This window comes from Cataglyphis hispanica, chromosome 25 (assembly GCF_021464435.1).
Source record: "Cataglyphis hispanica isolate Lineage 1 chromosome 25, ULB_Chis1_1.0, whole genome shotgun sequence".
In the NCBI taxonomy this organism is placed as follows: Eukaryota; Metazoa; Arthropoda; class Insecta; order Hymenoptera; family Formicidae; genus Cataglyphis; species Cataglyphis hispanica.
Window position 1 is genome coordinate 3,218,352 of NC_065978.1, and position 27,044 is coordinate 3,245,395.

General features: G+C 33.2%; 2 protein-coding genes across 7 annotated transcripts in view; one reads left to right on the forward strand and one right to left on the reverse strand.

The window, feature by feature from the left end:
* Positions 1–19,358, forward strand: part of LOC126858403 (uncharacterized) — a 55,324-nt gene extending 35,966 nt beyond the window's left edge. For 2 of the 4 annotated variants that reach the window (XM_050608683.1, XM_050608682.1), the window contains exons 2-14: positions 12,606–12,725; positions 13,771–13,870; positions 14,234–14,367; positions 15,146–15,535; positions 15,690–16,409; positions 16,750–16,969; positions 17,064–17,171; positions 17,306–17,400; positions 17,516–17,908; positions 18,149–18,281; positions 18,467–18,721; positions 18,823–18,942; positions 19,173–19,358. In XM_050608683.1, the coding sequence (XP_050464640.1) occupies positions 12,646–12,725; positions 13,771–13,870; positions 14,234–14,367; positions 15,146–15,535; positions 15,690–16,409; positions 16,750–16,969; positions 17,064–17,171; positions 17,306–17,400; positions 17,516–17,908; positions 18,149–18,281; positions 18,467–18,721; positions 18,823–18,942; positions 19,173–19,358 (2,934 nt within the window). In that variant the 5' untranslated portion in view covers positions 12,606–12,645. Of the gene's footprint in view, positions 1–12,173; positions 12,295–12,605; positions 12,726–13,770; positions 13,871–14,233; positions 14,368–15,145; positions 15,536–15,689; positions 16,410–16,749; positions 16,970–17,063; positions 17,172–17,305; positions 17,401–17,515; positions 17,909–18,148; positions 18,282–18,466; positions 18,722–18,822; positions 18,943–19,172 lie in introns of those variants that run through there. The other 2 variants (XM_050608684.1, XM_050608685.1) reach the window with 2 other exon arrangements.
* Positions 19,359–21,103: 1,745 nt separating this feature from the next.
* LOC126858408 (vacuolar protein-sorting-associated protein 36) lies at positions 21,104–26,955 on the reverse strand. 3 transcript variants are annotated; one of them, XM_050608693.1, is made up of 7 exons: positions 26,767–26,954; positions 26,349–26,544; positions 25,905–26,263; positions 25,675–25,839; positions 25,386–25,601; positions 25,133–25,304; positions 21,104–21,217 (listed from the first exon to the last, which is right to left on the reverse strand). In XM_050608693.1, exons 1-7 carry the CDS (start codon positions 26,860–26,862, stop codon positions 21,171–21,173), a joined length of 1,251 nt encoding a protein of 416 aa, XP_050464650.1. In that variant the 5' UTR covers positions 26,863–26,954; the 3' UTR covers positions 21,104–21,170. The 3 variants fall into 3 exon arrangements, with proteins under 3 accessions (XP_050464650.1, XP_050464651.1, XP_050464649.1); XM_050608694.1 differs by lacking the exon at positions 21,104–21,217 and adding an exon at positions 21,224–24,316; XM_050608692.1 differs by lacking the exon at positions 21,104–21,217 and adding an exon at positions 24,547–25,064 and having other exon boundaries at positions 26,767–26,955.
* Between the last annotated feature and the right edge of the window lie 89 nt (positions 26,956–27,044).

Here is a 27,044-nt window from a genome sequence, read left to right on the forward strand (position 1 = left end):
CGTGTTAATATTTACAACACACTATTTGCATTGCATTGCAGTCGATAGTACTACGTTTGATGCATCTTTTGCGATGAAACGCATTCACATGCGACGCCTGTAGCAGACAGACGGTCGCAGAGACCCTCCAGCGTACTCTGTGCACTGTGTAATGTCATAAAATTACCGGCAAGAGAATTGCGTTTGCGCTGCACTACCAAAAAGTTTTCCGATAAAACCATCATGTTCGCGAAAAAGCCCTCCCCTTCTCTCGTATTCGATTTTCGGTAAATCGTTTTCCGACGCGATCGGATACTTTCGTCGAGTCTCCTGAGCGCCAATGCGTCTCTTCGTCACAAACTTGGAGCGTTCACGAATATTCTTGATATTTGCGCTCGGCTGCGTAATCGGCTTATTGTGCGAAGAAAAAAAAGAGAGAGAAATGATTTCGTTCAAGCTTGAAAGAAATAATTTCAATATTTTTTAACTACATCAATACAGATTTCTGTTACGCATTAAAAATAAAAAATATTTGCTAAAAAGATTCAAGTCAAACATGATTTTTCCATTCTGCAAAATATAAAAATTGAAACTGCTTGAAAAATTTATTCATTCAAAACGCTGAATTTTTATGAGTCGGAAATATTATATTATTTGTGTTGATGTTCCCCTTTGCCCTTTTATGGTACCGCGATATTTAAATTGATCGAAATTCGAATCTTTCTGTGGTTCTGTATTGCTAGTTAATCAGGTATCATTCGCCATGTAGAGGAGCTCTCCGATTTCGGCAAAATGCATTTTAACACGATACAATGTACGCTAAAATGCATTCGCTCGTAAATGAATTATTTGATTTTAAAGAGAGAGAGAGAGAGAGAGAGAGAGAGTATATAGAGTGTGCAGTATAGATACCCTGCAGAGAATTGAGTAAATAAGATTAAAATTAAATTTAGAATATCAAAGAGCATGACATCTCTTGCTTCTACATTTTATCATTTTTTTACATTTACGTAAAATATCATAAAGCAAAAGTTTTATCGATTAGTACTGTTATTACTGCGAATTACGACAAAGAAATGTGCAATGGAACGCGTCCAAAGAAATCAATAAACTTATTTATAATTTACGTTGTGCTGACAAGATCATCGAAGATCAGAGTATCTCACTGATCTTTAATGAAAACACTCGCACTTTGCTCCTTTATTTTACGTTTCATTGATTATGATAGTAATTTCATTTCTCACAAATCAAATACTATTCACTGACTGATTTTTTTCAATGAGATTACGATTTGCAATTATACTAATAATTGTAAATATGTTTATATAATAAGTTATATACTAATAATGGAAACTACTGCTTATCAGTGATAATATACTAATTCTATTTAAGAGAGAATGAAATTTTAAGATATCTTCCTCGTATTCGCGTGCACAATGCAGAGAATCGTATAGAGAAGCTTGCTAGCAACCCTCCCGAATTGAGCTTTTCTTTTGTCAGCAGGAAACTTGAAATTGAATCTGTCGTGTTAAGGACAAGTGACTTATCTCGCAGGAGCATGCAGTATGCTTTTACGGTATTATCTTTACACTTGCAATCAGTATTGTTGCCGGATGAAAACCAAAACTTTAGACAATAACGCATGCCGCGCATCCAATGACAATTATCAAACGATTGAATAAAACGAAACTTTGTCAATATTGATGTGTACGCAGTCATTGTGTTTTCACGGAACTAGGATGGTTGAATTACAATATAATTAGTCATTCGTCGGATTTTCGATGAGATCGAATAAGAATAAAAAAAAAGAATGATACATTACAGTGCAAAAATGAAAGTTGACGTAAAATATTGATAATCCACATTTGTGCGATGAATCATATCGTTTTTCTTTTTTTTTTTTTCAATACATTCTCAATATATTATTTTCAAAAATATTTGTCGTTACTGAAAAAATTTTTGTACCAATATTATGTAGAATTGTAAGAAAGGAAGTATAATATAAATATTAAAATTCACAAAAATTATAGTAATTACATATATAAATTTTTGTAGCAAAATAACGAAATTGAATTGATCGATAATAACTCGCGCGATATTTGTCGATTATGGATGAAACGATCCTTATTGCATCTTTACGAACTTGCTCAATGTTCACTTTGGAAATGGCAATGGGGTTATTCAACTATAGGTTTCCCTACCTTGATTTCTCTGCAAATCGTGTAAACAATACATAGAGAATATAATCGATGCACAGTAATCATCTTTGTGCGAGCTTATTGTCCTATCGATTCGCTTAGAAATCCATTTAGATGGGATAAATGGCGTTAGACAATGGCTCGCATTCAACAAGTAATGAAGCTAAATGATCAGTGGACCACCTAGTTACTAGCTGAATGAACCGAGCTAGCGATCTCGAGTGCTCATTCCAAGTCTAAAACTTTCATCGGCAATCTAAACCCTACGTCGACAAGTTTCATTGGCAAAAAAGAACATTGTTAACAAGCCGCTTCAACTATTCGAAGACTTGCACAAAAAAGAAGTGCGAATATCATCTGTGCTATATTTTCAATATTAATTTTATTTACAGAAAAATTGATATTAATTAATCTTCAAAAAATTGGATAAAAATGCAAAATTTTTAATTTTATTACGCATGAATATATATATATATATATATATATATATATATATATATATATATATAATTGCAGACTTAGAATAGTTTCAAACTCTTTTCGTCTTGCATATCCTTTTTATTCCGCGTATACTTTCCATTTACATAAATTCTCTTTTAAATCTAACCATGTAAATTTATCACAAGACATTTCTGCCGCAAAAACTCCGACAGCCCTACAGATATTATCGATTTTGGTTTCGTATTTTATTTTCGCCCCGATTTCAGTTCATGGAGAGAAAGATCTGCGGTCGCAAAAGTTTTCGCATCTTTATTCGTTATCTTTTTTCTTCTCAAGAAGCACGTTGAATGGGAGAGAAAGGCGCCAGAGAAACGGATGTGGAGGGAGAAAAAGAAATGTGGAGTGATTTACGAAAAAATAAGAGAGACGAGTGCGAAAGAAGAGAAATCTTGATAAAAACTAGCAAAGTAGGTCGTGGACTATCAAGTTGTCCCTTGTCTATTATTTCCGTTTCTCATTCATGTGCATTATTTGCCGTTTCCGTTCAATTACGCGTGAAGATAACGACAGAAAAGGAAAACAGAATGGACAAATATACATGTAATGATTATTGAAATATTACGTTATTCGTACATTAACGTCTCGATTCAATTTCCGAGATTGATTTTATTCAAAAAACCAGTTTGTTGCAGGATTTAGTATTTTCATCTTCTCTTCTTTAGTAGATAAAATTACGGTGTATATATATAAATACAATTTTGCAACCTAATAACTTTTAATTATGATACGTATTAATAAAAATAATTTATCAGAATCTCGTAAATTATGAATATTTGAAGAACTAATAATGAGGGAAAAGAATGAGATAAAAAAATTAATATAAATGATCGTACTCAAAAGCATATAAAACATTATACAAATAACTGGCAAATAATCGAAGTAAAGTTTGGGATATCAGAAAACGAAATGTCATCAGAGTCATTCATATAGGTTTTAATATTTGGCATATTTTTTCATCTTTTTGAAAAATTTCTCGCAAATTTTTTTCTCTTTTCTAATCGTCTCTCTCACTCTGAACATCCGTCATGTTCATTGTGTTCACCACCACGCGATTCAGCTGTCTATTCGTCTTTGGAAAATACACTGGCAACCCATGACAGCTGGCGGGTGTGGCTTAATAAGTTTCGCCGTTCATTCAGGCAGCAGTCAACCAGGACAACGCAAGGAAAATAAGAGGAGGGACGGATGCAAGAGGGTGGTGAACTAAGAAAGACGATGTGTCGGCCGAGGGGATGAGAGGAGAGAGACGAAGGAAGAATCTCCAATAGTCCAATACCCCTAGCTAGAGCTTAAAGCTCTTTGTCTCTCTTTCTCTCTCTCTCTCTCTCTCTCTCTCTTTCTCTCCGGATACCAGGATGCCAATAGCTAGCGTGCCTCGGGCTGTGTGCTTGCGTACCACGATAGGTCGCACTAGTACAGACATACTACCGTCTACTATCATCTACGTTGCACGTCGATATATGTCATATGTAAGCCACAGTAACCAGGCGGAATTTGTAAAACAAATATACACATATATATATATATATATATATATATATATATATATATATATATATATTGTAAAGCGTAAGCTCGCTGTAAGCTTTCTAGTTGCAAGCAGTTTTCGACATTCGCGCGTATTCAAATATAATAAATGCCCGAGATATATTATACGCGCGCAGAATATGAACGCAGTATATTATTTACCGTTAAACGCAGTGTATTTGTATGAACTTTATGTCATATCGATTATTGTATTTGATCAAAGTCTGATTCGGCGCACGCTTGAATGCTTGAATCGCGACGCAAATTATATAATGGACACGAGTGAATCTATTTTGTATACGTTACACGTGGAGAAGTAATCTTGTTTATAACGCGCTCTCCATTATTTCGATATTGCTTGATATCAATAGTTTGTGAAAGCATTTGGAAGAGACAAGTAGAAGTCGTCTACTTTGCAAACAGCAATTACAAAGAGAATCGACTTTATTCAACTTAAACAACATTAAATAACAGGAAAATATATAATTGCCGAAGATTCATACTCTTTAATAGAAAAACTTTGCAAATTTCTCAAAGATAAAATTTCACGAAAGACAGATAGCTAGAATTTGCCGAGAAGAAAATTATTGTCAATTGGCCAATTTTGTGCCACAACTTTTTCTATCTTTATTCTTTTCTGCATGTCGTCTTAAGTAAATCTTGCTATGCGTGATCCATCGCTACAAATCATCAATGGCGCCTATATTTCTTTGATTCGAAATCACAAATATATGTTGTGTGTTAAATTTTAGCAAAATTTATATACTGATTTTAGTAAAATTAAATAAAACTATATAAGTAAAATTTAATAAAACAAAATTGAGAAAAAAAGGTTGTGACCATTGGTGATATACTAACATTGTGCTACGATATAAACGCCAAAGAGAATCACTACATTAGATGAATAATTGCGTAAGATATTCAAGTGTGTAATCTAACGAGAACGGATCAGATATCGCAATCAAGTTTTTCGATCTAGTAATATATAATGAGCAGATGCGGGGAATGCGAAAATAGAACTATGCGACGATCAATCGAAAAATCGTAATCTCATGCAATTGTATAACACGATATATTTTCGAACAGCTGATCAATGTTGCGAGCGTCCATCGCGGCGGATTCCTTTAATTATTATTTCGCGATGCTTGAGCGTTACAAGCACGAGCGGTGTTCCCGGAACTCGTCGGGGATATGGATTTTTCTCTTCGACCTTGTAACGTGGTCTTCTCGTCCTCACGGGGGTGAGTGATAACAGTACGACGAAGTTGTACTCTTGTGGCAAGATCAATAAGTGTTATAAACGCGCAGCATACGTATAATCATTATTTATATATGTGTTACGAGAATGAATCTCATCTTTTCAATCTTATGCTTTTACTTTAACTGTTTTGCTATATATTATTTACTGTTCGAGTAATCGCAAGTAATCGCACGTTCTTAAAGTAAAAGGCTTTATTTAAGTCTCTTTTTAATTAACTAAATGAAACAGGGATTTCAACGACGAGACGTTGCGGTAGCAAAGTATTAATTCTATTAACAATTTTAATAGCAACGTTATAATTTTATCCATGATAAATATATTAAGATTTAAAATAATATTCTATCGGTATTATATTCGCTTAAAAACTGTGATAAAAAAATTTAACAATTAAACAAAAAAAATTGTTTTTTTCGTGTAAAACATTCTTTGGTTTTTCTCGTCGCTTCAGCTACGAAAAATGACAAATTTGACATAAATGTCTTGCTGTGACAGATGGACACGGATCTTACATAATGATATTTTTCGTATTGTGCAGCAGTTTTTCGCGTCGCAGTAGAACTAGACGGAATATGGTCGGCCGCTCGAAGGCAGAGTTTCCTGTCGCGCGCTCCTCTTGACGAATGAACATATAATACATGTCTGCATAAAATTTAATGTTGGCTGGACAAAAAAAGAAGTAGTTTAATTAATTAATTTATATTTAATAAATATAATAATTAATTAATAAATATAACAATATTATAATATTATAATATAATATTATAATTAATATAATAATAAATATTTAATATTTACATTATATATATGTATATCTACGTCGTATATTTATTAATATTATTAATTAATCCGTATTTATCGTCTCTTTGTTTATCCTTATTTCTCCCTGGTATTGTAAATTAGTCTATTAATCTTGATCGAGGAAAATGCCGACGATTAATATTTCAGAGATCGCAAACCATTTTGAATCATCATGTCGTTCTATCCCGAGGGTCCTATCATTCTTCCTTTATAATGGAACAAAATAATTGCTTCCGCGATATTCTTCGTTTAAATCGGACGCGACTAAGGCAACGATTGAGGTGAAACGCGAAACTCGGTAGGAGGAAGCCTTTGAAAGTCGCTATTGCCATAAGCGATTCTAATTGCTTGACAGATTAAAATTAATTTTTATGGCAATAATATCGAATTTTATATCGGGTAATAATACTATCTCTCTATCTTTTAATACAATTTATTATAATAAATGATAAAACGATATATAGGAGCACATTTTAATGATAATATTAATGGATAAATTATATTATCGTTGTTAATTTAAAGCTCGAATAGAATTATCATCCCTCAAAGAGCTTCGAACCGCAAAGATCTCTTGATGTACTTGCCACGAGTGGCGACGCATCTGAGTGCATTATTAACATGGAAGCCGAAAGGTGGCCAACCTCTAGTCTCCACCCAGCTTTCAAGGTAATTAAATGGACGGGAGTGGGGAGGGGGTGAGTTGACGGACCGGCAATAAAAGCTTTAGCTTGGCGCGAAGAAGGCCACGTTGTACTTATGTACGCTTACATTGCTTGCGTGTTCTTGACAACGGATTTAGGACGTAAAAAACGCGAGAAGTCAAGTTTGTGTGGCGATAGATAAAATATTAAATAAAAAACACTATTTTATAAAATATTTATATAAAAATATAAGACTTATCTTGCAACAAGAGAGAATTATAAAAACATTTATGTGTTTTTCCCTTCGTACAAACTAATATCTTTTAATTGTGTCACGGCGATAATTGCATTATTTTTTGCAAGCTTTGATCTATTTTATGCATGCATAGGCATTTTTAAAGCGAAGGTGAAACGACGGATCGATCTTTTCGTCGTAGCTAATTTGCTTGACTTATGGCATAAGATCACGCTAAAAGAGAGAGAGAGAGAGAGAGAGAGAGAGAGAGAGAGAGAGAACATCAAGTTGTATAATTCAGAATTTTATGATAGCGTGTTTTTTTATATAACGTATCACTTTATTCCAAAATTCTTTTGTTTTAAGATGAATACGGCGCTACTCAAAATAATGACTATTATTTTATTTTCTTGTAAATGTGTAAATTTTTAAGGTGCAGTGTTAAAAAAGAATTCGTTTGCTGTACGCGCAGTTACCTTTTACTACTACAAATGCGGCAAATAAATTGAGAAATGGATGATGTCCAGAAAGACGAGACAGAGAAAGAGAGAGAAAGAGAGAGTGAAAGAAAGAAAAATTCAGACAAAAGAGAATGAGAGAGAAAGAGAAAGATAGGGAGAGAAGAAGATGCAAGCGTTGATGGAATCCATCGCTCTCTTGCAAATCTGATTACGTTGCCCCACTAGCTGCGACTAGCTGTACTATAGTCATTTACTACTGCTCTTTGGAATACAGATAGCTTTACATGTGTGCGCGCAAACGTGTCGCATGGCCCACCAGACTCCGATGAGCCGCGACCATCTCGAAAATCGAATAGGGGTTTATCTCAGCCATTGATTTCCGCCCCGTTCCACGCCCGAGAGATTTGAGGAAAACGTATGGAAAGATGGAATTGCGAGTATTTACACGCGCGCGCAGACTGTTCTCTCACCGGAAATAAATGGAATGAGGAAACGGTAAACGAGGCTGAAAAAAAAAAAATTGATTGACTCAATCATCGCAGAGGCATGCGTTGGCGCATGTGTTATAAAAGGATCAGCTCTTCGGAAATAGAAACGAAGCTCGCACAATAAACCTATTATTAGGCCTCTCGTAAAAGATATTACGAATAAGGTGCAAATGTTCTTGATGATAATATCTTTGTTTACATTTGTGGATTATATCTTCTCTGTAATTTTTTCAATTTATTCTGCGAATAGAGGCTGATTAATCTTTTATTCGCTATAATCGATTCCATTTACATTTTAATTCATGTCAATATTTTTTACTATCGACTTACAATAACGAAGTTAGTTTAATGTATTGATGTTATATAATGTAAAAATCGATACGAAGATTACATTTCGTGATGAGTTTTGATGAAATAATGTCTGTCGCCGACAATCCCTTTCTCTCCTCTCTCTCTCTCTCTCTCTCTCTCTCTCTCTCTCTCAACTGAAATTAAATTTTTTACTTCAATAAAACTTTACATTGATTGTGCATCTAAATTGTTAATTATTATTATTTATAATTATTTTATTTCATCACATTTAATAGGTAATTAATGTAATTTATAATTTATTTACGGCATTAGGTCATAAATGCAAACATAGCGGTCAACAAATATAATACATATATAAAGCGTAATATTTTTTTTGTTTAAATATTTAATGGACATGTAATGATAATATATCGAAGCGTTGGTTCCTTTTCTCTTGGGAGGGAAATTCTTTTCCAGGGTTACAGCCTTACAGTTATAACGGAGAGAGGTTCCTCAGGGACTTCTTTTCCACATTCCTCTGACATTCGTCCATTCGGTTTGCGTACAAAAGGGAGGATGCGAAGCAGGACAAAGAGAAAAAAAGAAGCTCTCGATGCGCGTTCTATTGTAGATTTCTGCTCTAGAGAGCTCCGCGAGCTCTCTCCTCCTTTCTCGTGCTCCAGCAGCTATCCCTCTTCTTCTCCTTTTCTCGAACAATTTCCTTCCCTCCTTTGAGGCTGTTCTTATCTCCGGATGGAACGGCGGAAGAAGGAAAACTCTCTCTCATGAGAGGAATGAGTCGAGAATGTGCGGCAGTCTCGAAATTCCGCGCGATCCTAAGCCATATTAAATTCGCCTAACGGCTGACCCAGTAACCTGCAAAATCGTAACTTCGTTAATTTCCGCAAGCAACGCGTTTTTTTAAATTTTTGGAGAATGACGAGCAGATCGATGGCCATGTGTCATACCGAGTGCGACCCGCCAGTATCTAAAATTGACTGATAAGCAAGTGTATACAAGAGTTTAGAATTTATTAAGGTTCTTGACTTTATCTAAAATATAATTTATATATACAGTGTATAATTATACAGTCCCTATTTATACCTGCATAACTTTGACGAAAAAATAATTACATAATTGCAATTTAAATTTTTTGAAATACTTAAAATCGATCCTTAGCGAAAATGTCAAGGAAAAAAATCGTCGTCTTCAATTTTTTAATTTTTATTTCTTTGCCTCTTGATGATTAAACTTTGAATTAAAATTTTCTCTTAAGATTTTCTTAAAATTATAACTAAGAGTACTCCTACGTTTTGCTACACCTACGTCTTGAAACTTTGCTAAAGTTCGCTGAAGATACTTTGTCTTTAATTGTTTATAATTGCGAAATTATTGGTTTCTCGATGTTTTTGCTATGAAAAAATCCGCATATCAATGAACTTGCCATTAAACTCGAGGTGGGCAAATATTATAATTTATAGTTTTTAATATTCGAAAAGAGAGAGAGAGAGAGAGAGAGAGAGAGAGAGAGAGAGAGAGAGAGAGAGAGAAGCACTTCTGAAGCAATAATAATTTTCTCGGAAATACATAACTTTAAAAACAGAACCAACAGAGTTAATAATATATTATCGTTTCGATGAAGTTTTTCTATATGCAGACAGAACTAAACGATGACAATACAATTCCAATAAACTCATAAAAAAAAAAAAACATTTTAGTGAAGCAGGATATTTGATTTGAGAAGTCAAGCGTGTATTAGTCAAATATCCGGCAAATCTAAATATTTAATCTACATGCCTAATTCCCTCAGGCACTTTTCGATGTATGCTACGCAGACGAGAGCACTTCGCGATAGACTTCAATATTTTATTTTCTTTCCTCTGCCTCTCTTCGTCCCGATATACCATCCTTATAGTGGAAATTTAAATCAGGTTCGACCGTTGATAAAACGGAAAACACTTACGGTGTACATGCCGGGCATGTGAAATATTTATGTAACGGAAAAAGTAAGGAAACATTTAGCAAATGTCTATTTCATCGGTTCTTTTTTTTCTAATCATTTATGAATCTAATATTGTTAAATCGTCTAATGTGTGTTGATTTTAATGTGAGTATAAATTTTTTAAGCGCAAATTTTCTGGTAATGTATGTGTGTCAGAGATGCTATGAAAATTACAGATACAAAAACTGTTGGATATATTACGCCATTACGGTGATTCAGAATATGTTAAATAAGGGTAAATTAGAAGGGTAAATTAGAAACTGTGGATGCGGCGCATTGTGTTCTTTGCAACACGATTGTGAATTTACAGTGTCTCATAAATATGGATCAGACGACACAGAGAAAGTTCAAAGCTTATCGGAATCTACCACTTAAAAGCGAACGTAAGAGAAGTACAGAAGCCGCATTAGCGACTATACATTACGTCGGCGATTGGATTTTATGAGACATTAATCAGCTTATTGTCTTAGTTTATTATACGCGGGTTTATTCAACGTAGGCTAACTGTTGATTGAAAATAAATTTATTAATGTATATTTACGCGATACTTGGTTACAAAATCCGATTTTATTCTTTAACAGAAAGTTGACAAGCCGCGGAGATCATAAATCCAATTTAAGTGCGTCACGAGGTAAAAACTTTCAAGGTAACGTTTCTATCAAACGATTTACGTGTGAATTATAAATGACAGATCGTCAGATTCGATTCTGAAACTTTACGAACTATTGATAATAAAGAGAAAACGAAAGTATGTATATATAATGTACTTCATGTGAAATCTGACTTTAGATTACTCTTAACAAACATACTTATAGATATATATATATTTAATGTCTATTTATTGTAAATAAAAAAATTAATAAATCGAAATATTTATAGAATTTTTTCATATTCTTTATAGAGTTATTTGCGCATATTTTTAAATAAATATAATCTTTTTATATTTTATGAGAAACACGGAACATTCTGTAAAATATTTTATGTCATATTTATTTTATATATATATATATATATATATATATATATATATATATATATATATATAAGAATTAGTTTCTTTATAATTCCAAGATAAGACTTAAAAAAAGTACATCTTGCATAAAGAAATGTGTGTGAAAAATGCTGGGGCACATAAAAGATATATTTAATTTTTGTTTTTGATTTATATTCACTTTGACGACATTTTAATTATATAAATGATAATGTTTAAGCGTATATAAAATATTTTATATATGAATTAATATAAAATATAATATTTTGCAAAATATCTATAAAGCACAATGCGTTAAACCCGAGAGATTTTAAAAATCTCGGTTACCTTGACACACTGACATAAATGTAACTAACATATAATGTCTAGCTCTTGGCTGACCCACTTTCTCTAGTCATTGCCGTTGAATCTTTATTCAAGAGCAACAATAATATTTTCATGTACACATTGTATGTGCATATAACAATATTAAAGGTACGCGATATTCGTCAAATCAAGATATTATATCAGAAGATATTTTATATTTTCATTGAGGGCAAAGAAGCAATCGATTTTTAGATGCTAAATTAAAGATAAGCTCTCCCACGGTATTTTTCAGATCTTCTTCAGCCTTTGTTTCGTTAAAAAGGACGAAGGAGAAAGCAACTATATTGAATAGATGTACTTGAGAATCCTCTTTGCTTTCTCTCGAATCTCAAGCTCTAAAATCTTACGCGCTGTTAATTGCCACTATTGTTTCCGCTAAGAGAGAGAGAGAGAGAGAGAGAGAGAGAGAGAGAGAGAGAGAGAGAGAGAGAGAGAGAGAGAGTAGCGAAAGAACAAAAGTGCTATTTTGTAGGGGAACACCATTCCCTTCTTAACATCCCTGCTTATACCAGTACTTGGTGTGCTCTTCTGTCAAATCTGTGGTCGATCGATTACGTACGTATTTCAATCAACCATGCATTTAGAGGAAATATTTTATCCCTCAAATTTTTTTCTATATTATTTGAATATTATTCCGTATATTATTTTACAATCATATGTGCCATACATATACACACACATACACTTGCATGTAATTATAATTGTAATTATATGTACTTACAATCTAAGTATTGTGATTTACGACGAATATTTTTGCATCCGCAATTGCATATCAAATAATGATGAAAGATAAATATGTTTCGATCGTTTCTTGAATGTAATCTGATAATATTGTCTTGACGAATTTATCCTTGTATATATTTCAGGCTCTGCTTGTAAGATTTATCGGGTTAAGCATTCGCAACAATGGGTTGGGCTATCACCGGTCTCGGAATAGTTTTGGTCATCGTCATCGCTGCCGGCGCTACACTTGTCCTTTGCAGAAGGTAATCATGATATCAAGACTCATGGCCGCGTGTAGTGAAATCAAATTCTATAATAACACGTGACACATAAAATTCAATTTCGAAAATAAAAACTGTTGGCCATATACTTATAATCGATTTTTTAAGGATTTTCTTGCTTAAAGAAGAATTGCTTTTTATACGCTTTTATATGCGCTCATACATAAACAATCGAGAAATGAAAAGCGATTCTAGCTCTAGGGCCTTTAGGTTTTTTAGTCCATCTCAGATGATTTTTCCTTCACTTTTGATGAAATGCCGCAAAAATATAATAATGCACTCTAAATATTGTTAAACGCGTTAATGCGTGCAACAAGTAAAGCCATCATTCACAGCGAGTAATTATTGCACTAGCAATTCAGTGTCTGTATAAGAGACCACAAATTTGATCCATTCTTTTCCGAGATAATAAATCGAGACTTGTCTCGCCCGAGAGTAACAGGGAGAACAATTAAAAATAATTACCTTTAGTTTATATATGAAATGATAGTAGATACGATTAGAAAATGTGTGAAATAAATTTTGTATAAATAATTTATTTAATAATTTATTAACGTACAGAGTCTTGAATTTATGTTTAAATATTCTTGTTACATGCTAAAAATTATCCTAGCAACAACAAGTATAAAACAAGAAAAAATGTAAAGAAATTATTTATTTACTAAATTAATTTATTTATATAACGCTTTTCATAATTTGGAAATTATACGAAAAATTCAAAAGATATTTCACTAAATGTGTGAATGCAAACGAACATTCAAATGCATTCGCGCATTCAGAATTGATGCTTAAAAATCTAGCATATAATTTTATTATCAAGTTATTTCAATAAATCTAATTAATATTGTAAATTTAACGCCTCATAAACAAATCGAGCAATTAATCGACTTGGATTATCGCATTTCGCCTTTTGCTCTATTTCGCTGTCTCTGATATTTCCGAGATATTTACGATCTTGAACAAGCCCATTATCTTGTGGTATAGGCATAATTAGCGTTTAGCTTCTGTAATCGCGTTAATCTCGCAGATATTGTATCGGATGGCAATTTGGCACGAGGAATGTCTGGAGCGTCTGCGAGGAATGGAGGCAGAGGCTTTCTTGGCTTTGGGCACCACGGGAGGAAAAGGTAATGTGTATTCTCGAAAAATATAAATTAAATTATACATTCGTGAATTTCACCAGGAAGCTTTTATTGCTTTTCGTGTATAGCTCACAATTATATCATCGGAAAGTTATTGATTTACATGATTACTCGGCATAAATTCTTTTCTCTGTTTTAAGATGAAATTGATAAAACCGATCGAATTTATGTAGAGATTTCTAAATATTTTTTTCTCTAATAATTATTTATGAAACAACTGTGTCCATAATTACGGCAACATTTTAAACCGATTTTGATTAAACGCGAATTTTCTTATTCAGAAATTTTAGAATTTTCTTCAGTAATATCGTTTTATCATATCACCATTTCTACGATGACTATTTGAAGGTGGGACTGGTGAAGGCTCAGCATCCGACCGCTCAGACAATACCAGGCCTATATCGCCAAACTGGGAATACCTCTCAACATCTCCTGCATAGCGATAGCGACCTCCGGCTAGATGCGCAAGGCGCCTTTACCAGGTATGCGACCGATTCGATAATTAAATCTTTGCACAATTTTATGATATATATATAGATTTTATATGTATGACTAGAAAAGCGTGAACGCGAAAAGAAGAAGTTTAGCATGACTTTCAAGAAGATCTTAAACGAGAAGATGTTTAAACAAGTTTCTGGAAGAAAAAGTTTTTTCTCTCGATTAAAATTAATCTGAAATATCTCCCTGCTGCTGATATTAAGACTCTGACAAAATGTTTTATGCAAAAGCGTCTTAAAATATAATTAAATTAATTGCATACACACACACACACACACACACACACATTTGTACCTTCGAAAAAATTAATTAAATCAAATTGAAATATTCTATCTATATATTATTCATTGTTATTACAAACTGAAAGCAGTCGACAGGTAATAAATAAATCATTTTACGCAAAAAAAATCTAATATTTTACAGCTTTCTTCAATTAATTAAGTTTTTGATCGCATCTGTTTTCAGTAAAAAATCAAACTAAATAAAAATATTTTATATACAAACATAAATATACAAACATAAATATTCTAAAAAAAAAACAAAAAATGTTCTACTCTATCATATCTTAAAAAAATTTCTCTTTAAATTCATAAATTTTTTCTTGATAAAGTAAAATTAAATCAAATTGAAATTTATAAGAAATAGAGAATTCTGAAATATTTTATATATTCACTCATGCACACATACACACACACGCGCGCGCGCGCGCGCCTCACTCTATGTGTGTAGAATATATTATATTACTCACATACTATTATACAGATTTGAGGCTGTCGACAGGGATTTACATCCGCCCCTCGGCGGCAGCACGATACCGCCACAACCGCTTCGACCAGCTCCTCAACCACGACCGACCGCTCGTCCGAGGCCGTCGCCACTTCAGACGCCGAGTACCGTCGACTACCTGAAGATGCATGAGGCTGGTCCGGGTCCGCTGACGCCGCCGCCGTCGTTGCAGAGAGGATCGATACGATCGAGAGCCACCGGTCCGTCCGTGTTTCTCTTTCAGAGCGAACCGAAGAATCACCACGGCTCCTTTCCGCCGTCGATCGAACATTCCGCCTTCTTGTTCGACGATCCGAAAACAATAGCAGAAAACATTCAGATGACGCCTTATACCGAACAGAACCATATGGATTCTAGATCTACCAGGTATACGATATATAATAAAAATTATGAAATCTTTTATATATATAATTAAAAGTGTAAAGGCTTACTGATTTATATTTAAAATATTGAGATTGCAAATGTGTGCTGAAGTTATAAAACCGCTGTTATTTAATCTTTTTTGACGTTGACTTTACAGACAATTTGAGCATCCTTCCAAAGACTCGATACGGCTTAGGTATGGGATGAACCATTCCTTAGACAGCCGTTTGGACAGCGAGGATGTCAATCGAAATTATGGCGACTACGAAATTGTCCAGAGGAATCATGCCGTGCGGTCGTACGCGAGGAATGACTCGAGAGGAGTATCGAATAGCTTGAGCAGCGCGACGAATTCGTCAAACGCAGCCAGTCAGATGATCATGGAATCGATATACGGACCTCAAACCGTGTCCAAGATGCTTCAGAACAGTGACGAGTTAAACGGCGATCACAATCGGAAAAACAGCGACACGCAAAATATCGAGATGACTCCATTCAAGAGTACCGTTTCCGATCAGCAGGAGGTTGTCGATCCGTATATTTTTCATGGCGCTTTATCCAAGTCGCAAGACTTCCAACGTGTCTCGCAGTATATTCAGAGTCTTCCCGATTTTCCCGTCTACGAACCCGTGAACGAACTCCAAGCCTATTCGAATCGGGAGTCGATATTGTTCGCGAACGCGATTCAGGGATCGATCGAAGACGAGACGAAGATCACGAGTGAATCGGCTTCGAGTCCGATACCGCCGCCACCTGCGCCACCAGATCCACCTCAAGATATCCCTAAGAAGAATAGCCCGACTACTGGCGAGAGAATATTCAGCGCGCTCAGATCTGTCACCACGCAGAGTTACATAGATGCTTCGGAGTTTTATAAGTAAGTTATTAATTATTAAAAAGTTACTAATTATTAAAAATTTACATTTTATTAAAAACTGATGAAGTAGATATATATGTTCTTTATAAATCAATTAAAATGACGCAACAAATTTGTAATTTTGACACTTTTTATTAGGAGCTAATTTTTATTTTAGAAAAAAATATAATTATATATATATAAAGTTTTTAAATTAATTAGAATTCTTTTTAAAAGGAGTATTCAAAAAGAGAGAAAACATGAATAATTATTTTAGCCCTGAGTACCATCAATTTTTTAATGACATTTACTCTTATTCTTATAGATCTTTTTATATCTAATTGTAACATTTTTTCTATAGTTCGGTGCTTTCCTCGGCGCAACAAATACAGCGACTTACGTTTCCACCGTTCGGAAATGATAACACCGGAGACAATTCACAAGACGCTGAATACTTGCAAGATATGCGGGATATTTATGCAGAAACCGATCCAGATGTGACCGGTCCGGATGATTCGAGACGGAGTTCCGATCTTTATAGTCCTGAACTAAATTTGGAAGCTCACAGAACAGCGCAAGAAGTACTAACTTATTTTTTTTATTTTACATAATATCACGAATAAGTTATATTCTTTTTTGTTCCCATGTTGAATATGATATTTTTGTTGTCTGTAGGTATACAATAGTTTACAGGATCCACCGTCGTCTCCTTTGTTGGTTAAAGAGAACAATCATGAGCCTTATATTTATTTATCAGATCCGAGTTTTACTCGAACGTCAGAGGTACGTGTTGTTTTTTATTTCTTCATAATCCAATTAGAAAGGTGTATGTACCGATTATAAGAAATTTATATTTAATGTAATATCAGATATATGTATTATATATTCGTAAATTTATTAAATTTATCACATTCTAGGATATTTTCAATAGCCTCGAACAACGACGTAAAAGTATAGAGAGACTAAACGGCATTCACGAATATGTAGAATTTGATGTAGCCGATCCATCGAGGTAAGAATTGACACAATAAAAAAAATTATGCAATGTTCCTCTAAATTATCTCTTTTTTGTTATCTTGAAGCATTGTAAACGCATGTACATTATCTATAAAATTTGTTTTCATTAGGAGACGGAATAGCCAAGAACTCTACGTCTTAGAAGAGGTGCAATCCAAGAGACGACTTTCACAAAATCTGGAGGAGTCGTATTTGGGTTACGCGATGAACGATTACACTAGATTGGGAAATCGTCGAGGTTCACTCGGTCCCGAGCCGGAACCACCACCCGACGAATCTACCTTAAAAAGAGCGATCAGCTGCGAGAGCGTATGTTCTGACACTAGCGTGAATCTGAACGATCTCGAAGAAGCACCCATTGTAGGCCATATCTGCGTTGGACTCGAACATGAGAGGTGGGGTGGTCGTGGAAGCGACTGCGAGGGTGATTTGGTCGTGAGCATTCTGGAAGCCAGGGATCTCGTTGCCGTCGACGATACTCCAGCACAAGATACTTTTGTTAGGTGGATATCTCTATCTTCTTCTCTTTCTCTATATAATATTGTTATTCTTAATAAAACTAGCATACAATAATTTTTGTACCATAATCTTTTTATTATAAAATCGATTAATAATTATTTTAGAAAATATATTTTCCGTCATTTTCTTTTATAACGATTTATTTTATTTTCTCTTCTTTTCTCAGAAAATTAATAATTAATTAACTTTTGAGCACGCGTATTTAATACATTTTTCTTTTGCAGAGTATGTCTTTTACCTGACAGGCAAACCCACGTACAAACGAGAATTTATAGGGGATGTCCATCGCCTAGTTATCAAGAGAAATTTCTATTTCCCCTCGATGGCGGTCCGACAGGCAAAACACTTCTCGTTGAGGTACTTTGCGCTATTGATTTTTGTTCACGCTATTTCTATTTTATGCAATTTAAATATTACAAGTAGCAAAATAGATAAATTTGCTTTTTAAATGAATGATTTTAAGTTGATTTGTAGTTAATAGGATTCGGATTGTATTTATAGCGATACATGAATTAAAATAGATTTTTCTTTTCATTATTTAGGTGTTTTCTGATGAATCTAGCATCGGTGGCGGCGCATCGTTAATTGGTGAAGCCAGTTTAAAACTCGGACCTGTAGGGAGGCCACCAGCTACAACGTGGCTATCGCTCAGTGGACCTGCCTTACCCACTCCACATCTAGGAGAGCTGCTGTTCTCTCTCAGTTACTTGCCAACGGCAGAGAGACTCACTCTCGTAGTAGTTAAAGCTCGCAATTTGCGCGGCGCGAATTCAACTCCAGGTGATTTCTTCGTTAAGGTAATTTAAGCTGATCATGCTCTCTTTATATTGTATATGTATTTTAATAAATAACTTGAGAAAAATATATTAACATATATTTTTTTTTTACATTCACTAAGGTATACCTACTTCAACAAGGGAAAAAGATACATAAAAAGAAAACGTCCGTAAAGAAAGGCGAGAAAAGTCCAATCTTCAACGAAGCGATAATATTTAGCATGCCAGCGCACGCTTTACAGGTTTTGAATAAATTTTCACTTCGAAATGATATATATGTATAAATATTACAATGATGAAAACATATTATATGAAAATATAATATAATTTTTTGAATCAACTTTTGCTTAAGAGATATGGATTTTCTTAAAAGTCCTTCCAATATTATATTTTTTTTATAAATCGATATGTATTCTGTCTATAAATTTATATCTAGCTATGTAGAGATATTTCTAAATATATCTTTTCCTAGACTATACAGCTGAGATTGACGGTGGCGGAATTGAATGGCGACCAAAATAGTACGAGTCCAAAGGCGTATTCTGTCGGCCACATCATCATAGGATCTACCTCGACGGGAAAAGCGCTGGCGCATTGGAGACAAATGTTGGCGGCCTTGCGGCGTCCGGTCGCCATGTGGCATCCTCTCAGAAAGTAGAAGCGGAATCGTCACGATCGCGGGACGAGAGCGAAAAGATGACCGGAGTGGCAGAAAGCAGTCTTAAAGTATTACTTTTCGCGCGCGCGTGTACCATCTCGTATAAAATTTTGTGTCACGCCCGTGTTCTTTGATGTATTTATGCGTGTCCGGAAGAGATATATGCGTACTTGTATACTCTGAATGTAAAATAAGATACGATCTCTCACATACACGGGGAGATGTCATAAGCATCCTAATTATCTAATTAACAATCGTTCAGACTACTGTGGATGGTAAATGCGCGATATCATTTAACAAAAAAATTTACAATCGATACGGAATCTTACTGCACATCGCGAGATCCGATATTATTTATTTTAATTCTCCAGTTTGTCGAAAATGAACTCGTTGAGCGCAAATTTTGCGCTTACATCATTATCCGAAAAATCGTGCAAACTGCAATCGATTAAGTAGCAAAATTAAATTTTTCTTCTTAGTGGATAGATAAAACTGAAAGCATTTGATGCGACTGACTGAAATACGACGCAAAATTTCTAGTAATGTATTCTATTACATATCTCTCTCGAAGCAATTACTTTTTGCATTTTATGGATCTCTTTTTTAGGGATATCTTAATTACAAGTTTTTCTCTTAGGACTCCAGCTATGAACGTTCGCGAAAATCAACCACGTAATTATTAGTAAATCATTTTCCTTCATCATTCCTGCAATTCATTTATCAGTATCATGAAAACATTGGCTTTTTTTTTTTTTTAGTGATAGACGAATTTTGAGTTCTTACAACATTATCCATAATATCACTTTCCTTGCGTCATACACATGATTGAATAATTATTATCTATAAAAAAATAAATATGATAGCGCACAGTTACTGCCGTGCGTGGTTATTGCCGTAAATAAAAACAATAAGAATGTATTTTTTCACATATGTGCGTTAATTCTAATCGCACGATCCATTCCATGACAAGGTAATCTACGCGACAGAAAAATCGATGCCCAATTGCAACATTCGATGGTGTCGGAACTATTTTGAGAGACTTGGCAGCTTTTGCAATAAATATGACGATTCTGCATTCGTGAAAAATCAGATACACACGATTTATGTAATCGTCATAGCTCCCTATATAAATTGATTTTTAGGCAATTACATGTCTTGCCTTTTAAGAACTAAGGGTCACAATTTTTGACTATCATTAGAATTTAACTAGATTAGATATAAGAAAGAAATATCGTAAAATTAGCATGTAAGGGAAAACTCCGTAGATTTCTCTCTTCTGTAGTTATTTTAAAAATTCCATCACTATGTATGATGGTGACCCATATAGGGACTTATATGTGCTCCTTCGCAATTTATTCAATATTTCTCAAGTTTATTATAACAGATAATCGCAGAATTTAAGTGCATTTTTCTTACCAGCATCAACAATAACAAAAATAAACATTATTTACTCTATAAAATTAGACAGATTAAAAAAGAAATTGATGAGAATGATTTTGTGATGCATAGAGCTCTCAAATTTTAGAATTGATCCAATTTAAGAAGCTTGTGTTGAAGCTATTCCTTTCTGTTTTAATTCTCTTAACTTAGCTCAATGACTTTTTGAGTTTCATTTTGGATAATTATCTCGATTATCAGAGATATAAAATATTAGTTTTCACAGATTAGAAAGAAATAAAAGAAAAATTACTTTTTAAATAATTTCAAATTTTGAAATTAAAAATTTAATAATGCAAAATAAATTTCTGATGAGTCTCTTTTAACGCTCTGTCGTTTGTAAAGCGCGATTGAAGCCATCGGTGCATAAGTTTTTTAGATACACAGTTCCGACACCCTCGATCCTTGACATTCAATCATTACTGAAAAGAAAAAAAACAAAAAAAAACAAATGTTAAATGACTCGCACGAATTAGACAGCCTTTTGGACCTCAACGCCTATTCTACAACTTTTGTACCTCTTCATATACATGCAACTTGCAACCTTAGTCTTTGTACACGCGCGCATACGTGTACGTATATACATATATATAAGAAAATACATTATTACGAGCAAAATTTTACAATCTATACTATACACTCTTCTCGTCTCATAAAAAATCCACTATTCCACTTCGCATTTATTAACTTATGCAGATTTTTCTATCGCCAACTACTAATGGGACTAATATCGCTCACTTCTCATTAATCTTCATAAATCTAATTGTAAGGCGCAATCCCTTTGCGAACGATTTTATCTCTTCACTGATATATTATATACGCAAGAATAAATTTAGATAGACGGAAAATCACGCGACAGAGATAGGAGAACGGAGAACATGTATTTTGCGAGAATCATAGTGACGACTATCTTTAATAACGGTGGCTAATAATGATGGCTAATAATGGAAAGATTATATCATTGTAAAATTTTATTGTAAGTTTCTTATTTGCGACACTTAGAGTTATATAATATCTTTTATCTATAGTTTTAATCTAACAATTTATCTATTTCTAACTTTTGCTAAAATAGCTAAAATTTGCAAACAATTAAAATTTTCTTTATTGATAATTTATAGGTTTAGAGTTGGAACTTTATTGTCTTTTAGGTAGTTTAATCAAAATAACGGAAGCAGCTTTTTTTGTGTTAAATAATATGTGCAATTATGTATAATTTGTAGATTTTAATGTAAAGAGTTATGCGTGCATGCGTGTATGTGTGTATAAGTAATAAGGAGGTATTGTACATAAGCGAAGATACGCATAATCTATATGTATATATATATACATACCCATACATACGTATATACATATACGCCAAGATTGATATTTTAGCATCTAACACTGTTGTATATCAGCACAAACTGAACTTTTATTCTTAATACCTATGCGCGATTCACGTCTATGCGTATATTACGCATCTACTATATAACGTGTCTACGCGTTTGTCTATACGTGAACGTCGTATATACGGTGTCGCACAGAAAACGGTTGCGAAAGGAGTTCAAGGTCCTTATTTCAACGAAAATGCGTTGGATTTTCTCATAATTTGATTTTCTCGCAACGATAAAGTTATCGTTACGTGAAGTAATATAAGAGGATGTTCTCTGGAGTTATTGCTACTGATATACGCACCGTTCTCGGAATTCTTGTGTATATATTAATCTGATATGATATCATATACGCAGGACGAGTTCAGAGGAAAAGAAATGAGAGTTGTTTAATAGTTTGCATCTCGTTTTTTTCAGAATTTAATTTTGTCAGAGGCTAGTTCTAATATGGTAAAAGATAAAAAGCGATAGAAGAAAAGTAGAAGAATGAAAGACATTGGAAAAGCGATTACAGCATAGAAAAAGAGTAGGCGAGGACGAGACGATAAGAGAATAATAAAGAAATTCAAAAAATGTAATACAAAAGAAAAGAGAGACAACCAGAGAAAATTAGAGAAAGAGAGAGAACCGAATGATAATGACAATAATAGTGTAGAGTGATTCGTACCACAAATAGCGTCACCATATGCGCATTAATAATTATAACTTCTTTTTTAATAGAATAGATTTAAAAAATTAATTTTTCTTAAATTCTCAAAGCGCACGTCAGAGTTGAAAACTATATGTTATTAGCAATATGTTAATAAATAAATGGTATATTATACAGCAATACTACATGCGCGTCGATAAGTAAATATTCCAACATATATCGGTATTACTAATAATTTTACAATATTAACAATTTGTAGGACGAATCACGAAAAACACATAGCGATTGCATGAATGAAACGCGAGAAAAAGTTCACATACAAAATACTATATAAAATTTAAATTATTTTATATTTTTGTTACGCCTCTCTGTGATATAATAAGGGCACATTCCACCCCATCCTGTATATGTATATATGCATTATAGTCTTCGTATCTCGTTGATTAAAGTGAGACCTTTTAAAGAATGAACCTTGCCAAGCCTTCCCTATTGCATTTCAAAATGCACTCGAACGTACCTCAAACGTTAAAATCATTAGGAATTAATGGAAAAATTATCGCACGCGCAAATTAATTCTAACAATTGCGCGATATCAACATTGATCTTTATAAAGAAATTTAATAAAATGCGCAAATTTTTTATTTTATTTTCAAAGAGTATTTTATAATGTACAAATAATATTACACGAATGATTGTTCCAAGTATGTAATAATTGGACATAAATATAGTAGTCGGACTTTTTGATGTATAAATTAATGTTTGTAAAGTAACTGTTTTTAAACGAACAGGTACGTTCGAGCTTGTGTTCGTCAAAGGTATAATATATATGTATTGTTATACGACATCTTGTACTATACTATATTAATTGTGCGAACAAATTTAACCGCATTCACTTGTGGAAGATACCGTAATTCACTGATAGTGGACGGTATTGTACAGCAGACATTTATATGCTATACAATATATAACACAATGTCTAATACAGGGTGCATCTGAAGTAGTGGATTAAAATTTGCCGATATATTCTTGAATTATCTTTAGAATGAATTTCTTGATGTGTGTATGATCAAAGTATTGAAATACCTACTAATATTTCTTAATTATAAACAAGTTAAAATTAAAGACTGAAATTAATTAAAATAAATTATTTTCTTCAGATTAAACTTGACCAGTATAAGAGAATAAATAACAACATTTTATTCTTTACATTATATAATTTCAGATAGCATAGACACTTTGAGAGAATCTTAATTTAACTTTTAATTACTAAGATATTTAATCATAAAAATTGAAAAATAAAAGAAAAATATTCAAGGAAAAATTGATTCTAAATTTGTCAAAGAATATAATAACAAATGTATTAAACCGCTATTTTAGAAAATAATCTCCATCCTGTATATACATAAATAACATAATACGGAAAATCATGTACTATTAATTATACACAATCATTGTTAATCATGGTTGCGGTTCTATTTACACGGTTCGTTTAATGAATAAATCTAAAAAAAATATATTTCAATTAAAATGCATGATGCCTTGCACTTCATTGCCTTGTCTTACACTTATTATGTGGAAACAAGTTTAAATACACATTTAATTTCATTTATAATGTATGTATATATTCATCATCTATATATATATATATATATATATATATATATATATATATATATATATATATACACATGTTATCTTAATTAGTTTCTTCCCTCAATCAGTGTTTTCTATCTTTTCAAGCGTTGATTGTGTTAAAAGAGATTATGTTGATATAGATATAAAATTTATTTCATTGCACCTTTACAGTACTAAACGTGCGTGCGCGCGCGCACACACACACATGTGCACGCACATAATCCCATATAATTTAAAATAAGTTTAACTTTCCAACTTTTTTTCAAAATTCTTTCGGTTATGAAATATAAAATATGCGATTCGGTATAATCTTCGATTCATATTTATGTAACATATATACAAAGAAGTAACTATTATTTTGAAAGATTTAAATTATTAAAAAAATATTAAATGTCAGATGTCACTTAGATGTCAGAACCAAGACAATTATATACTTAAGAAAATAATTAATAATTAAAAAGAAAAAAATAATTAATAAAAAAAAAATTAATTAATTTTGTGTATTTTACAAAATAACTATGTTTAATTAATTTAGCTATACTTTGATCATATAAAGGCTTAAGAAATATATAAAAACTTGAAGTGTTGCTGTTTTACATGATGACCAATGATAATCTGATTATAATAAAAAAAAAAAAAAATTAAAAAAAATCATGCTTACAGGGCATCTGAAAATTACTCACTAGATATCTCTTCTAAAAATAAATTCGGATAAAATCTCAAAGCCTCTATCGAATCGTCCCTGCACGCTTTGCCGTGCTTTTCTGTGACTAGCAATCGCTCGCGCGCTAACAATACTGATATACCCTCCGATTGTGCGAGGTCTTCGGCCGTCAAAGATTCCTTTTCCTTCAGCTGAAAGTTTTATGTGGATAAAACATAATGGATGGATTAAAAATTTTCATTTTATTAATGTTTGTGTAATCAAATATTTACCAATTCCGTTATACGATCCACGACAGCATTATCATCATGAGAACGAATTTGGAGAACCATAACGCCGCTATCAAAGCTTCTTAATACAATCGGTAAACCTAAGGGCGCTAACCGTCTACTGGCATGTAATAAATCCTCGGGAGACAACAGTTCCAAACCTCTTGCTCTATTTACACGACAATAAACATCTGTAAGTGTCATCATGCCGCCTACTTCCTGAAATCATTTATAACATTTCCCATATTTACATATCCTCTTTATATATTTGCAAAATATATAAATTGCAAACCTTTATCGGTTCTTCTAAGATATATGCAAGTTGTCTTGCTAGTTGTTCAAAATATTCATTACTGCTTTTGTATGCATCCCTTGTTACTGGATCATCAATACCTAAGCTCATTAGGTAAGCCTTAAATCTCACGGTCTCATCTTCCGTTATGTCACCTTGCCTCTCCTGCAATGATCTTGCATTATGAACTTCGATTTGTCCAACCTTACAAAGGAATCATTGAAAATCACCCGTATTTTAGCAGAGATTGTCTTTGAGATGGCCACCATGTCTTTAGCCATATCCATAAGTTTTGTGAGGTCTTGAAACGCTAACGATATATTTTGATCAGTTTCTTTCTGCTTCTCTTGCAAACTTCTTTCAATACCAATGATACCCGTTCGTGTTTTTATCTGCGGTAGCAGTTTTGAATTTCCTCGATTATCATGCGCATCGTTAGGCACATTTAGACCTGTGGTAGGAGCCAATTCCCATACTCGTTTTATAATGGTATCGGATAATTGTGTTATAAAATTTGAATCTAAACCTTCTTTAAACGACAACTTGACATAATTAGACAGGCTATTATCCAGCGGACCAGGCATTTTATCTAAAAAAATATATACGAAGATTGTTTAATTTGTTAGTTTAATTTATAATTTACTAATCGTTTGACTTGTGTAACTTTATCTCACCAATGGCAGGTTCAGAGAGATGTAATACAATCTTTTTACTACGTCCGAAGGAAAACGGTCCGGGATTCTCTTCCTCGAAGAAAACGATATATCGAAGCGACAGCGACAAGCAAGTATTACCTCGTGGTATATCGCCAGGTCTGCCCCAGAGTATTCTGTGACTAGTTAAGATTAATTCGCCGCCTTCGAAGTTTGTCTGTGAAAAGTTATCCTAATATTAATATAAAATTATGTTATAAACAATTATAATAATTATGTTATGAGCAATTATATTTATATCCTAAAACAAAAAAAAATATATATATATATATATATATATATATATATATATATATATATATATATAAGAGCGCACTGGATGTACGTCTTCGGGGACTGACATCGTTCCCTGCAAGTATACATCTGTGACATCAATCACCTTTATATCGCCGTCGTAGAGACGCACGGCCATATCACGTCTCACGTAAACCTCATTCGGCATAAGCCGAGAATCGGCGTACTCGAACCTATTCATCGCGTAATTATACGCGGAACCTTATCACAAACTGTCAAAACGAAAAATCATACTCACACAGTGTTGGATCGAATCAAACTGCTTTAGCTAGTGAGTAAATCTAACATGACGACCGTACATATATATATATATATATATATATATATATATATATATATATATATTATTGTGACGTATGTGTG